Source organism: Coregonus lavaretus (genome assembly GCF_964263955.1).
Source record: "Coregonus lavaretus genome assembly, chromosome: 28".
Lineage (NCBI taxonomy): Eukaryota > Metazoa > Chordata > Actinopteri > Salmoniformes > Salmonidae > Coregonus > Coregonus lavaretus.
Window position 1 is genome coordinate 9,985,620 of NC_140015.1, and position 12,052 is coordinate 9,997,671.

The following is a 12,052-nucleotide window of genomic DNA, read 5'->3' on the forward strand; positions in this document are numbered from 1 at the left end:
CAACTGCGAGCCAAGCCTAATCGCCCAAAATCAGTGCCCGACCTCAATAATGCTCTTGTAGCTGAATGGAAGCAAGTCCCTGCAGCAGTGTTCCAACAGCTAGTGGAAAGCCTTCCCAGAAGAGTGGAGACTGTTATAGCAGCAAAGAGGGGACCAACTCCATATTAATAACCATGATTTTCGAATGAGATGTTCGTCGAGCAGGTGTGCACATCCATCTAGTGTATTTACTTTGATGCATACAGTACAGTAGATGGCGGTAAAGTACTATTACTTGGCTAAACCTGCATGCTTAACAGATGAAGAATAATTTCTTGACCAATCAGGAAATATCGGGTATACTCTGCGCCTGCGCGTTTGAAATATGATAATTTTGTTGATATGCTATGCTAGCTAGCTAGCTAGCAAGTGGAGTTTATTTTTGCATATTAAGTTACCATTAACACCTCCTCTCTTCACTGTCTCGCCACTGTATCAAGAGAAAATAGAAAACGCTCTGCATGAAGGGCTGATGGAAAACGCAAGAGATTTGGTGAGCGCTATTATTGTGTTCTATGTAAATATCTGGTGTAATCCTATTTCCTCTTTGTTGTGGTTGTCAAACTGCAGCAGCTAGTTTAGCTAGCTAGGCAGTAGTAGTGCCAGCTAGTTACTGTAGCTGCAGAAAATAAGACAGGCAGCTTTATTCCCAGCATTGCCTGCCTTTCAATTGTTTTATAAAGCTAACCGTTGTTGTTGGCAAGCTGTTGTGCTGCTTCTTCAACAACCCTCCAACCTTCTATGGCAGCTTGTCCGCTTGTATAACGGTGCAAGATCCAGCAGCTACCGTTAACGTTACGTTAGCTGGCTAGCAAATAATTGCAAGAAGGCAGGCCCGTCATGTTAAATAGACCGCACTGCAGTGATTTTTGGTGCTGTATTGGGGTGTCTTGCCGACTTTAATTCCTGGGATATCAGGTCATGAGCCAGCGCGTGCAGCTGTTATTTCAATGTTGTGCTTTGGCAACAGAGGTTCTGAATAGAAAGGGGGCGGTGCGCCACCGATGACATTAGCTATCTGTTACTGCAGTGCAAAGCGTTTGGCATGTACTGTAGCTTGTCACAATATGTCGCTGTTTTGATAAATGAGAACATAGACTTATTTTAGTGTGAGAATTGTAGGTGAGCTACCACTAGATATGTGGTGGTGGGTGTTACGGTTAAAATTGGTTAACATGTTGAGCTCTGAGCAATTTCCATGTTGGTTCAATGCAGTGCTATTAATAGATTAATTAATTGGTATGTAGCTATTGAATTGACATGTTATACTTTCAAAGTCACCTTCATCTGAATTCTGTCCGTGTTGCATATAGCCTACATATTCTCTTGAACCTCTATATGTAGGCTTATCTAAAAAGGTTTATGGATGCAGTGATTGCTTTGCAGTTATCAGAAAAATGATCAGCAGTAGGTTATCATGCGAAGCAACCACCTGTAGTGGCGTGCGGGTAAATGTGACTGCATTGTGCTAGCTCTAGCTGACACAATCCTCTCTCTCCTACAGGCTGAACGGACTGTTCGTTCAGAAAGGAAGAGGCGGGACTCGTTTGGGATGTTTGATGGCTATGACAGCTGCAGTGAGGACTCCAGCAGTAGCTCCAGCTCCGAGGACAGTGATGAAGAGGTGCCCTCCCTCCCTGCTAGCCTGCCCATCATCAAGACCAACGGCCAGGTCTACACCTACCCCGATGGGAAGGCAGGAATGGGTCAGTAATACAGTGGCTGCCTCTGCCTATTGAACATAACCGCTGATGGTGTTATTACAGGGTTGAACTGAGATTTTAGCATTCTATTATATGGCCATCTCTTTGACTGAACAGTACTCACACCTCGGTGTGTGTCTGTCTGTGTGTGTGTGTGTGTGTGTGTGTTTCACTCTCCTCAGCCACCTGTGAGATGTGTGGGATGGTGGGAGTGAGAGATGCTTTCTACTCCAAAACCAAGCGCTTCTGCAGTGTATCCTGCTCAAGGAGCTACTCATCCAACTCTAAAAAAGCCAGCATACTGGCCAGACTGCAGGTAACAGCAGACTACACTAAGTCTACTTCTATTGTGCTTGGGCTCCCGAGTGGCGCAGCGGTCTAAGGCACTGCATCTCAGTGCTTGAGGCGTCACTACAGACCCCCTGGTTCGATTCCAGGCTGTATCACAATCGGCCGTGATTGGGAGTCCCATAGGGCTGTGCACAATTGGCCCAGCGTCGTCCGGGTTTGGCCGGTGTAGGCCGTCATTGTAAATAAGAATTTGTTCTTAACTGACTTGCCTAGTTAAATAAAGGTTAAATAAATAAAATAAAAATGGTATGTTCCTCTATAACCACAATTTTTAAGTTGAATTGACATTGAAAAGGTGTGAAAACAGGTTGTATTTATTTAATTTAAGTTCCTTCCTCTGTGTATCATCCTCTGTGTTCTATAATTAGCTATGTTTCCATTAACTGGGCTAATGATTTTTTTGTTGGTGACATTTAGAAAGTTTGTATAGAAAATAGATGCGACAATTGCCTGCTACAGTGCGTTTCCATTTAACTATCTTGTCGATAAAAACAGTTGGACGTAATGATGTCACACCCCAAATTTGAAGAAAACATTTTTTTACGTGGTTAAAGTGTTTCCATTAACCATTTAGGCAAATTGCGCATTAATAAATTGCTGACAGCCTGGATGCCCTCCCACCTATGTGTTTAATGTCTCAGGTAGCCCGCGAAAGCCAGCATGGATATACTGCAATAATTTACTAATATTTGCCATATTCTAATAATTCTCATGTTCCAACGTATTTCAACGGTCCGTGCCATGGTGAAACTTGCATCCAGCCAACCAGAAAAGCAAGGCGAAGCAGTTCAGGCATTCTTGAAAGTCAGGACAATCCTTGTCCTGCAAAAAAAACACTATTTCTATAGTTTTTATTTTGCAAGCAATGGCTACGTAATGATAATATGCCCCTTTTACCTTCAAAATTATTTGGCAATCATTTATTCGAAAAACGCAGTTTCCATCATTTAATTTGTCACAATAAGTGAACTGATAAAAATGTTATTGATCTTTAGAAAATGTATCCTATATCTGCCATTTCCATTACAGACGTTGCAATGATTTATTTTGCAACATTGCTTTTGTCGAATAAACCTGGGACAATGGTAACCTGCCTGGCTTGTATGATTCTTCTTCCATCTCTCTCAGTATTCATTATTTTATTATTATTTTCAAAGGGTAAACCACCAACGAAAAAGGCTAAAGTATTACAGAAGCAGCCTCTCATGGCAAAGTTGGCTGCCTATGCCCAGTACCAAGCCAACCAACAGAATCAAGTCAAGTCAAAAACCGGTAAGTTCCATGTAAAAGTCCATGACACGTGAAAATGCATTTATTACCAATTACAAATGACAACCATTACAAATTACTACAGTATAGGTGCAATAGTCTTCAAATATGATTCTTCTAGGACTAGATTGAGATTATATCTTTCTCACTGTAAATAAAGAAGGTGATGATAATAAGATAGTCATTGATTGACGATACCTGTGGTGGTTGCAGTGATTCCTGTGAAAGGCTTTGATTGGGGACGCTACATAGGCACCGGCGACATTAACGGGGCACCTGTCGGCTGTTTCAAACATGTAAGCAATGCTCAGCTCACACACTCCAAAGGGTTGCTGATGAAAAGTGACAGTGTATGGAAGTCAGAACATGTAGACACAGCCAATATGGTATATCTTAACTAACATTATACTTTTAAAGTAGAGATCACACTCAGTGGATAAATGATGCAAGCATCTATTGGTTGCCTCCCATGATGAGTACTTATTAAGGGACTAATATTACAATAAATACGAAGTCATTGAATTTCAGCTTGGGCCTTTCTTGTTTGTAATAAAGAAGTAGATTCTTCTAGAAATTAGAATGTGTTGATTTGTAAGACTTTTTATGCTCCAGTACAACGAAACTCAACAGAGCAAGTATGTTAGAATATACCTCATCCCTATTGACCCATCAAAGGTCATTTTTCACCACAATAGCTCTTCTGGATGTTTTGGAAATACGGTGTCATTCTGTCTCTGGGGGGAACTCTGGGGTGGCAAGTAGTGTAGCGGTTAGACCGTTGGGCCAGTAACCGAAAGGTCACTGGTTCGAATACCCTAGCCGACAAGGTGAAAAATCTGTCTGTGTTCTTGGGCAAGGCACTTAAACCTAATTTGCTCAAGGGGCACCATACTACTATGGCTGACCCTGTAAAACACAACATTTCACTACACCTGTCTGGTGTATGTGAAAATAAAACATATTTTTTGTTGTTTTTTACATTGTTGAAGGTGCACTAATTGTCAGGATAGGTGACAATGAAGAATATTAGCTTGCCATGATGTTTGGTTGTTGAAATTAATAGCAGTCCTTTTTGAGGGGATATATTTGTATTGTCATGATGTGATGATGTCATTCTCTATGTTCAACGTGTGATCCCGAGTGTTGTCTTCTCTGCCTTAGGTTCCCATGGGAACTTCTTGGGGTGACCTTGCAGAAGGGGTGAGGGTAGAGGTGCCCAATACAGACAGCGGCCTTCCAATTAAGGTGTACTGGATAGCAGGAGTTATCAAATTAGCAGGTAACAAAGCAGCCCCAGAGAATCCTCTTCACTCTAAAATGCACCTGGTTGGATTCATAGATGACGGTGTACTTTCTCCGCATTCATCGTTTTCATCAAACTCTGTTTACACATGGACATGTTACACTTAGATGTAGCCTACACACAATGCTTGGAAACATAGACACTTCTCTCATCCGCAATACTCCTATGATTCATTTTTAAAGGTATTTCGGGGGGGGGGGGGGGGATAATCAGAAAATCACAAAGACGTTTCAGTGGTTTTCCTCATCTTAAAGCACCGCTGTGTTTCTCTTCGCAGGCTTTAAGGCACTACTACGGTACGAGGGGTTTGATGGTGACTCTGGCAGGGATTTCTGGTGTAACATCTGTGTCCCTGACATCCACCCGGTGGGCTGGTGTGCAACAGGAGGAAAGCCCCTGGTTCCTCCCAAATGTAAGACTTAACAGAGTCACTTAGAAAACACAGCCAGGAAATTTGTGGCCACAAGGCTACCAATTCAGTGCTCATCGATCAGTATGAGTCTATGAATTTGTGGCCATAAGGTTAATAATGATAATGGCTTTATTTTTAAAAGCACCTTTCATGCATTACGCTCAAGGTTACCAAATCACTGCTCAGTATTCTTTAAACAAGGTACTGTATTTTGTTATGTATACGGCATGCATAGTCTGTTCTATGAAAGGTAATAAAAACAAATTATAGTACTGCACTTTGTTTTGCCAAGATAAGGATATATGCTTTGCTACAAGTGGTGGGGCAAGTGTTCAGTCGTTTATAATTTCTGACCGGTTTGAGAGAATAATTTCAAATCTTTGCCAAACATTGTCTGACTGTTTCACCTTAGCCATTCAGAACAAGTGCACCAACTGGAAAGCGTTTCTCGTGAAATGCCTAACAGGAGCAAAGACTCTACCTATTGATTTCTCCACAAAGGTGAGCTACAACTGTACAGTCGTGGTCAAAAGTTTTGAGAATGACACAAATCAGTTTTTATGATGGCAATTTGCATATACTCTAGAATGTTATGAAGAGTGATCAGTTGAATTGCAATTAATTGCAAAGTCCCTTTTTGCCATGAAAATGAACTTAATCCCCAAAAAACATTTCCACTGCATTTCAGCCCTGCCACAAAAGGACCAGCTGACATTATGTCAGTGATTCTCTCGTTAACACAGGTGAGAGTGTTGACGAGGACAAGGCTGGAGATCACTCTGTCATGCTGATTGAGTTAGAATAACAGACTGGAAGCTTTAAAAGGAGGGTGGTGCTTGAAATCATTGTTCTTCCTCTGTTAACCATGGTTACCTGCAAGGAAACACGTGGCGTCATCATTGCTTTGCACAAAAAGGGCTTCACAGGCAAGGATATTGCTGCTAGTAAGATTGCACCTAAATCAACCATTTATCGGATCATCAAGAACTTCAAGGAGAAAGGTTCAATTGTTGTGAAGAAGGCTTCAGGGCGCCCAAGAAAGTCCAGCAAGCGCTAGGACCGTCTCCTAAAGTTGATTCAGCTGCGGGATCGGGGCACCACCAGTGCAGAGCTTGCTCAGGAATGGTAGCAGGCAGGTGTGAATGCATCTGCACGCACAGTTAGGCGAAGACTATTGGAGGATGGCCTGGTGTCAAGAAGGGCAGCGAGGAAGCCACTTCTCTCCAGGAAAAACATCAGGGACAGACTGATATTCTGCAAAAGGTACAGGGATTGGACTGCTGAGGACTGGGGTAAAGTCATTTTCTCTGATGAATCCCCTTTCCGATTGTTTGGGGCATCCGGAAAAAAGCTTGTCCTGAGAAGACAAGGTGAGCGCTACCATCAGTCCTGCCAACAGTAAAGCATCCTGAGACCATTCATGTGTGGGGTTGCTTCTCAGGCAAGGGAGTGGGCTCACTCACAATTTTGCCTAAGAACACAGCTATGAAGAAAGAATGGTACCAACACATCCTCCGAGAGCAACTTCTCCCAACCATCCAAGAACAGTTTGGTGATGAACAATGCCTTTTCCAGCATGATGGAGCACCTTGCCATAAGGCAAAAGTGATAACTAAGTGGCTCGGGGAACAAAACATCGACATTTTGGGTCCATGGCCAGGAAACTCCCCAGACCTTAATCCCATTGAGAACTTGTGGTCAATCCTCAAGAGGTGGGTGGACAAACAAAAACCCACAAATTCTGACAAACTCCAAGCATTGATTATGCAAGAATGGGCTGCCATCAGTCAGGATGTGGCCCAGAAGTTAATTGACAGCATGGCAGGGCGGATTGCAGAGGTCTTGAAAAAGAAGGGTCAACACTGCAAATATTGACTCTTTGCATAAACTTAATGTAATTGTCAATAAAAGCCTTTGACACTTATGGAATGCTTGTAATTATACTTCAGTATACCATAGTAACATCTGACAAAAATATCTAAAAACACTGAAGCAGCAAACTTTGTGAAGACCAATACTTCTCAAAACGTTTGACCACGACTGTACATCACAAGAAACTCCCAACACCTCACTCATAGTACAAATATGCATCAAATATAAATGTGAGAAGAAGAATATGTTTGTATTATGTCCATAAATGCAACACTAATAACCTTATGGCACTACCAGGACAAACATGCATTGCATGTATTATTGTATTGTACACTTGTGACATATTCTATAATGCCTAACTGAATTGTCAAGTAACCCTGTAGAATCCTCACCTCCTCACCCTTCCCCAGGTTCAGCAGAGCATGCAGTTCCCCTTTAAGAAGCTGATGCGTGTGGAGGTGGTGGATAAGACTCACCTGTGCCGAACGCGGGTGGCCCTGGTAGAGCAGGTGATCGGAGGTCGGCTTCGGCTCGTCTACGAGGAGTGCGAGGACGGCTCGGACGACTTCTGGTGCCACATGTACAGCCCACTGATACACAGCATCGGCTGGTCCCGCGGCATCGGACACCGCTTCAAGAGATCTGGTCAGTGACATTTTGGGGAGGGCACGCGGGACTAGGCACTTGGGTCTTAAACATAAGGGTAAAGATTTGTTTGGGGTTTAAGGACCCAGAAAATCTCAACATGGGTGAAACACTTATAGGCACTTTAAGATTAGAGTTGTTTCTGTATGATTTATATTGAGTTGTAGGGTTTGATTGTTGTCCATCAATGACAGATATTCTTTCTTTATTTTGGTGTGACAAAGTTTAATATTATTGTTTCAGATGTGTCAAAGAAACTTGATGGCCAAGTAGATGCCCCAGGACAGCTTTTTGCGAAGGTGAGTTCAAATAAATGTTTCAATCTGCCACTTGACTCAGTTGATTCAAATATTTTTGTGGTCTTTGACATTTGTTTGAAACGTGGCACAATCTCTCTCAGGTGAAGGATGTTGACCAGAGCGGGGAGTGGTTTAAAGATGGCATGAAGCTAGAGGCTATTGACCCTCTGAATCTATCCGCTATTTGTGTTGCTACTGTCAGAAAGGTAAGCCCTATAATCGTGATGAGAAATATGACTGACAGAGAAATCAGGAAAATAAAGACAAATAAACTTGCACATGTAACAAATTTGTACACATTCTGCCTGCCTTCTCTTCTTCCAGGTCTTGGCGGATGGATACCTCATGATCGGAATTGATGGTTCCGAGGCGGCTGATGGCTCTGACTGGTTCTGCTATCACGCCACCTCTCCCTCTATCTTTCCTGCTGGATTCTGTGAAATCAACACAATTGAACTCACCCCTCCACGTGGTACACACTGAATTACATTACATTGTCTGGTAAAAGTATCATCACAATTGTCTATTTGAGTTTATTTGTAGTATCAAGAGAGTGCACACCACTGATTCTCACCTCACAGTGGATATTTAAATTGGCCAGCCAGTTGCTGTTACTTGTAGCCTCAATAAGTAAGTCTCTTCTGCAGGGTACACAAAACTCCCATTCAGATGGTTTGACTACCTCAGGGAAACGGGTTCAGTGGCAGCTCCGGTGAAGCTCTTTAACAAGGTAACCTTGTTCAGCTTTTGGTCTGCTAGCTATTTTGCCTGTTAGGTCATTTTGGCTCTCTACTTTTGTTCTCAGTCTGTTAGTTGTTAGACTGAATTTGTTGTCTAAACCAACTACTTGCTTGTCTAAGTAACCCTTTACATTTTTCACCTGTTGGATTTCATCTATTTGAAGTTTGATTGTTTATGCACTTTGCCTTTCTCAAATTCCTTGATTTCTCTCAGTTCAGTGAAGTTAAGAAAGACTAGTAGCCCACCAATGTACAATGTTGCTTGCTTGTAGTTGTAGTGTTATGAGAAATTCGCTGAGTCCACCAGCTGAATGTTCCTTTCTTTTTCTTGACTCTGAAGGAGGTTCCAAACCATGGGTTCTGCCCTGGCATGAAGCTGGAGGCTGTGGACCTGATGGAGCCCCGGCTGGTGTGTGTTGCCACAGTGACACGTATTGTACATAGACTGCTGCGCATCCATTTTGACGGCTGGGAGGACGAGTATGATCAGTGGGTGGACTGTGAATCACCTGACCTCTACCCTGTGGGCTGGTGTCAACTGACTGGCTACCAGCTACAGCCACCAGCTGTGCTACGTGAGTTTTGTTATATTCTGTTTATTGGTATTTTTCAGCATTTATTAACAAAGATAAAGATGGACCAAGATACATTTTCTTAGTGCAAGGTCTGAACTCGCTCTAGTCTAGCCCAAAACAACCTTTTGGAAAACTAAATCAGATTTTTCATAAGCATCATCCCCCAAATGACCTTGACTGTAATCTCTCAAATTACCAAAACTACCAATACAGGTAGAACTGCTTTGAAACAACTGCCAATAAACAAATGCAAAACAAAAACAACCAAGAGAGACAGTCAAAACATCAAACTTAATTTAACCAAAACACAAACAGAAACCTTCAGATAACCAAAACACTGCGACTTTAACGCAAACCTTTAACCTGAAACTAATTCTAGTAATGTAGGAAACATTTTTTGAATGAGGTGAGACGAGCTGTGCTGCACGAATGTATGAATGAATGAGTTGTTCTCTGGTTTGTGCTTTTTTTCAGCCTCTAGAGAGCTCCCTCCGAGTGTGACAAAACAGAAGAAGAAATCCCAGCAGTACAAAGGCCAAAAGAAAAGTGGGTCATCTGTCCCCTCGTTTCGCCCGTGCCTCAGCCCCCTCCCCCTGCATCCTCTGCCTCTCCCCTCTCATTTCTGCCCCTGTGCCTCAGACCCCGCCCCCTGCACCCTCCCCCTCTCGTTTCTGCCCCGGTGCCTCAGACCCCTCCCCCTGCACCCTCCCCCTCTCGTTTCTGCCCCTGTGCCTCCGCCTCCTCCACTGCACCCTCCCCTTTCCCTCTTTCTCTCTCTATTTAAGGGCAAAGCTGCACTTGCCACAGCTCTTCACGGTTCTTGCTCTGCGGGCATCTCTATTCACACCAAAACAGAGCATTGAAACCAAGTCAAAACCCTCCTACAACGGATGGATTTTCATACCAGTGTGAAGCTGTTATTAGAGGATGAGACCTCAGGCTAAAGAAAAATCTTCAATGACTGCAATAAAATACAAATTATTTGATTATGTAGGCACATAGTGCAGATCTTTTTATAGTATGCTTGGTTTTTGTGTTCATTCAGTCTTTGTTAGTCATGCCAGACATTACATCAAGCTTTTCCTGAATAATTTAAATTTCTAAGACATTTTTACCTAGTTTTGAATATTTAAATTGTACCTTATTAATGATTTAATAACACATAAGTAACCGAAGAAGGACTGAGTACGCCTCCATTATCATCGACGGGGCTGTAGTGGAGCAGGTTGAGAGCTTCAAGTTCCTTGGTGTCCACATCACTAACAAACTATCATTGTCCAAACACACCAAGACAGTCGTGAATAGGGCACGACAAAGCCTATTCCCCCTCAGGAGACTGACAAGATTTGGCATGGGTCCTCAGATCCTCAAAAGGTTCTACAGCTGCACCATCGAGAGCATCCTGACTGGTTGCATCACTGCCTGGTATGGCAACTGCTCGGCCTCCGACTGCATGGCACTACAGAGGGTAGTGCGTACGGCCCAGTACATCACTGGGGCCAAGCTTCCTGCCATCCAGGACCTCTATACCAGGCGGTGTCAGAGGAAGGCCCTAAAAATTGTCAAAGACTCCAGCCACCCTAGTCATAGACTGTTCTCACTGCTACCGCACGGCAAGCGGTACCAGAGCGCCAAGTCTAGGTCGTAAGCCATAAGACTCCTGAACAGCTAATCAAATGGCTACCCGGACTATTTGCATTGTTATTTTACTGCTTTTATTTTTTACTTATCTATTGTTTACTTAACACTTATTTTTCTTAAAACTGCATTGTTGGTTAAGGGCTTGTAACTAAGCATTTCACTGTAAGGTCTACACCTGTTGTATTCGGCGCATGTGACAAATAACATTTGATTTGATTTGAAGTAGTCACACGTCAAAAAGAGCAAAGGCAAAATAAACATGAGAAGGCAACAGCAGAGCTGATTAACCATTTTACCTTTGACTGGATTTTTAGAGAGGAAGATCCCCATTAGTAAGAGGCCAGTGAGTTTGTCGGGGGTGGCATTGAGTGGAGTGCCCCAGAGGAACCTATCTGGAGACGAGAACATGACCCCGCCAGACTACCCATCTCCTCCCACGCCAGCATCTGCCTCTGGGACCGAACAGCCTCCCTCGGCAGCCCAGGAACTCGGCCCCAATGGAAAGCCAGGTAACCTAAACCACCCCGCCAACTGAACTCAAATTAGAAACCCATGTTAAGCATGGTAGTTGGGTAGGGATGTCCTCTACTGAAACAGAATGGTGTAGTAGACCAAGTACTCTACCCCATCTCAACATCAACCATATTGAACAAGGCAACCTATTTTCTCCTTTATCTCCTGAGTTTTATAATTAATGTATTTTCATTCCCCATCTCTCCTACTTCTCTACTGTCCCTCTTTCCCTTCCCAAGGGGTGACGCTGCAGCTGAAGGAGGAGGTTCAGGAGGCGGACGAGTTCACCTTCCCGCAGGGCACAGCCTCCGACCTGGAGAGCAACGGCTCCAGTGGCAGCTACTACATCAAGCAGGAGCCCTGACCCTCCATGGGGCACTGCTGCACCCACCCACCAACAGAGGGCCAGCCTGGGGGCAAGAAGGAGCCAGTCCACTCCCTCTCCCTCCACAGCACCAGAGACCATGGGCCCTGTGTGACATCCCCACAACATTAACATGGAAGGTCACCAAGCTGTGCCCATAGAGAGACTTGGGACAGAGTGGCTCAAAGACTAGTTCCAAACAGACAGCGCTAATGGGGAGAGGAGCATAGAAAAGAAAAAGTGAGGTGTGTGAACGACAAGAACTTTATGTTTCATTTCAGTGTTTTGTACTTCAACAAAAACGTTTTTGTACGATTTTCAAATCC

At 43.5% G+C, this 12,052-nt stretch overlaps 1 protein-coding gene across 1 annotated transcript; it reads left to right on the forward strand.

Annotated features, from left to right (window-relative positions):
• Nucleotides 1-353: 353 nt before the first annotated feature.
• Nucleotides 354-11,823, forward strand: LOC311104123 (MBT domain-containing protein 1-like). Its single transcript, XM_084145793.1, has 17 exons — nt 354-532; nt 1,544-1,745; nt 1,925-2,058; nt 3,251-3,365; nt 3,576-3,658; nt 4,524-4,641; nt 4,943-5,077; nt 5,490-5,578; nt 7,360-7,594; nt 7,838-7,893; nt 7,995-8,099; nt 8,218-8,365; nt 8,541-8,623; nt 8,974-9,208; nt 9,683-9,754; nt 11,164-11,358; nt 11,602-11,823. The coding sequence occupies exons 1-17, from the start codon at nt 512-514 to the stop codon at nt 11,724-11,726; spliced, it is 2,151 nt and encodes a 716-aa protein (XP_084001919.1). The 5' UTR covers nt 354-511; the 3' UTR covers nt 11,727-11,823.
• The last annotated feature ends 229 nt before the right edge of the window (nt 11,824-12,052 follow it).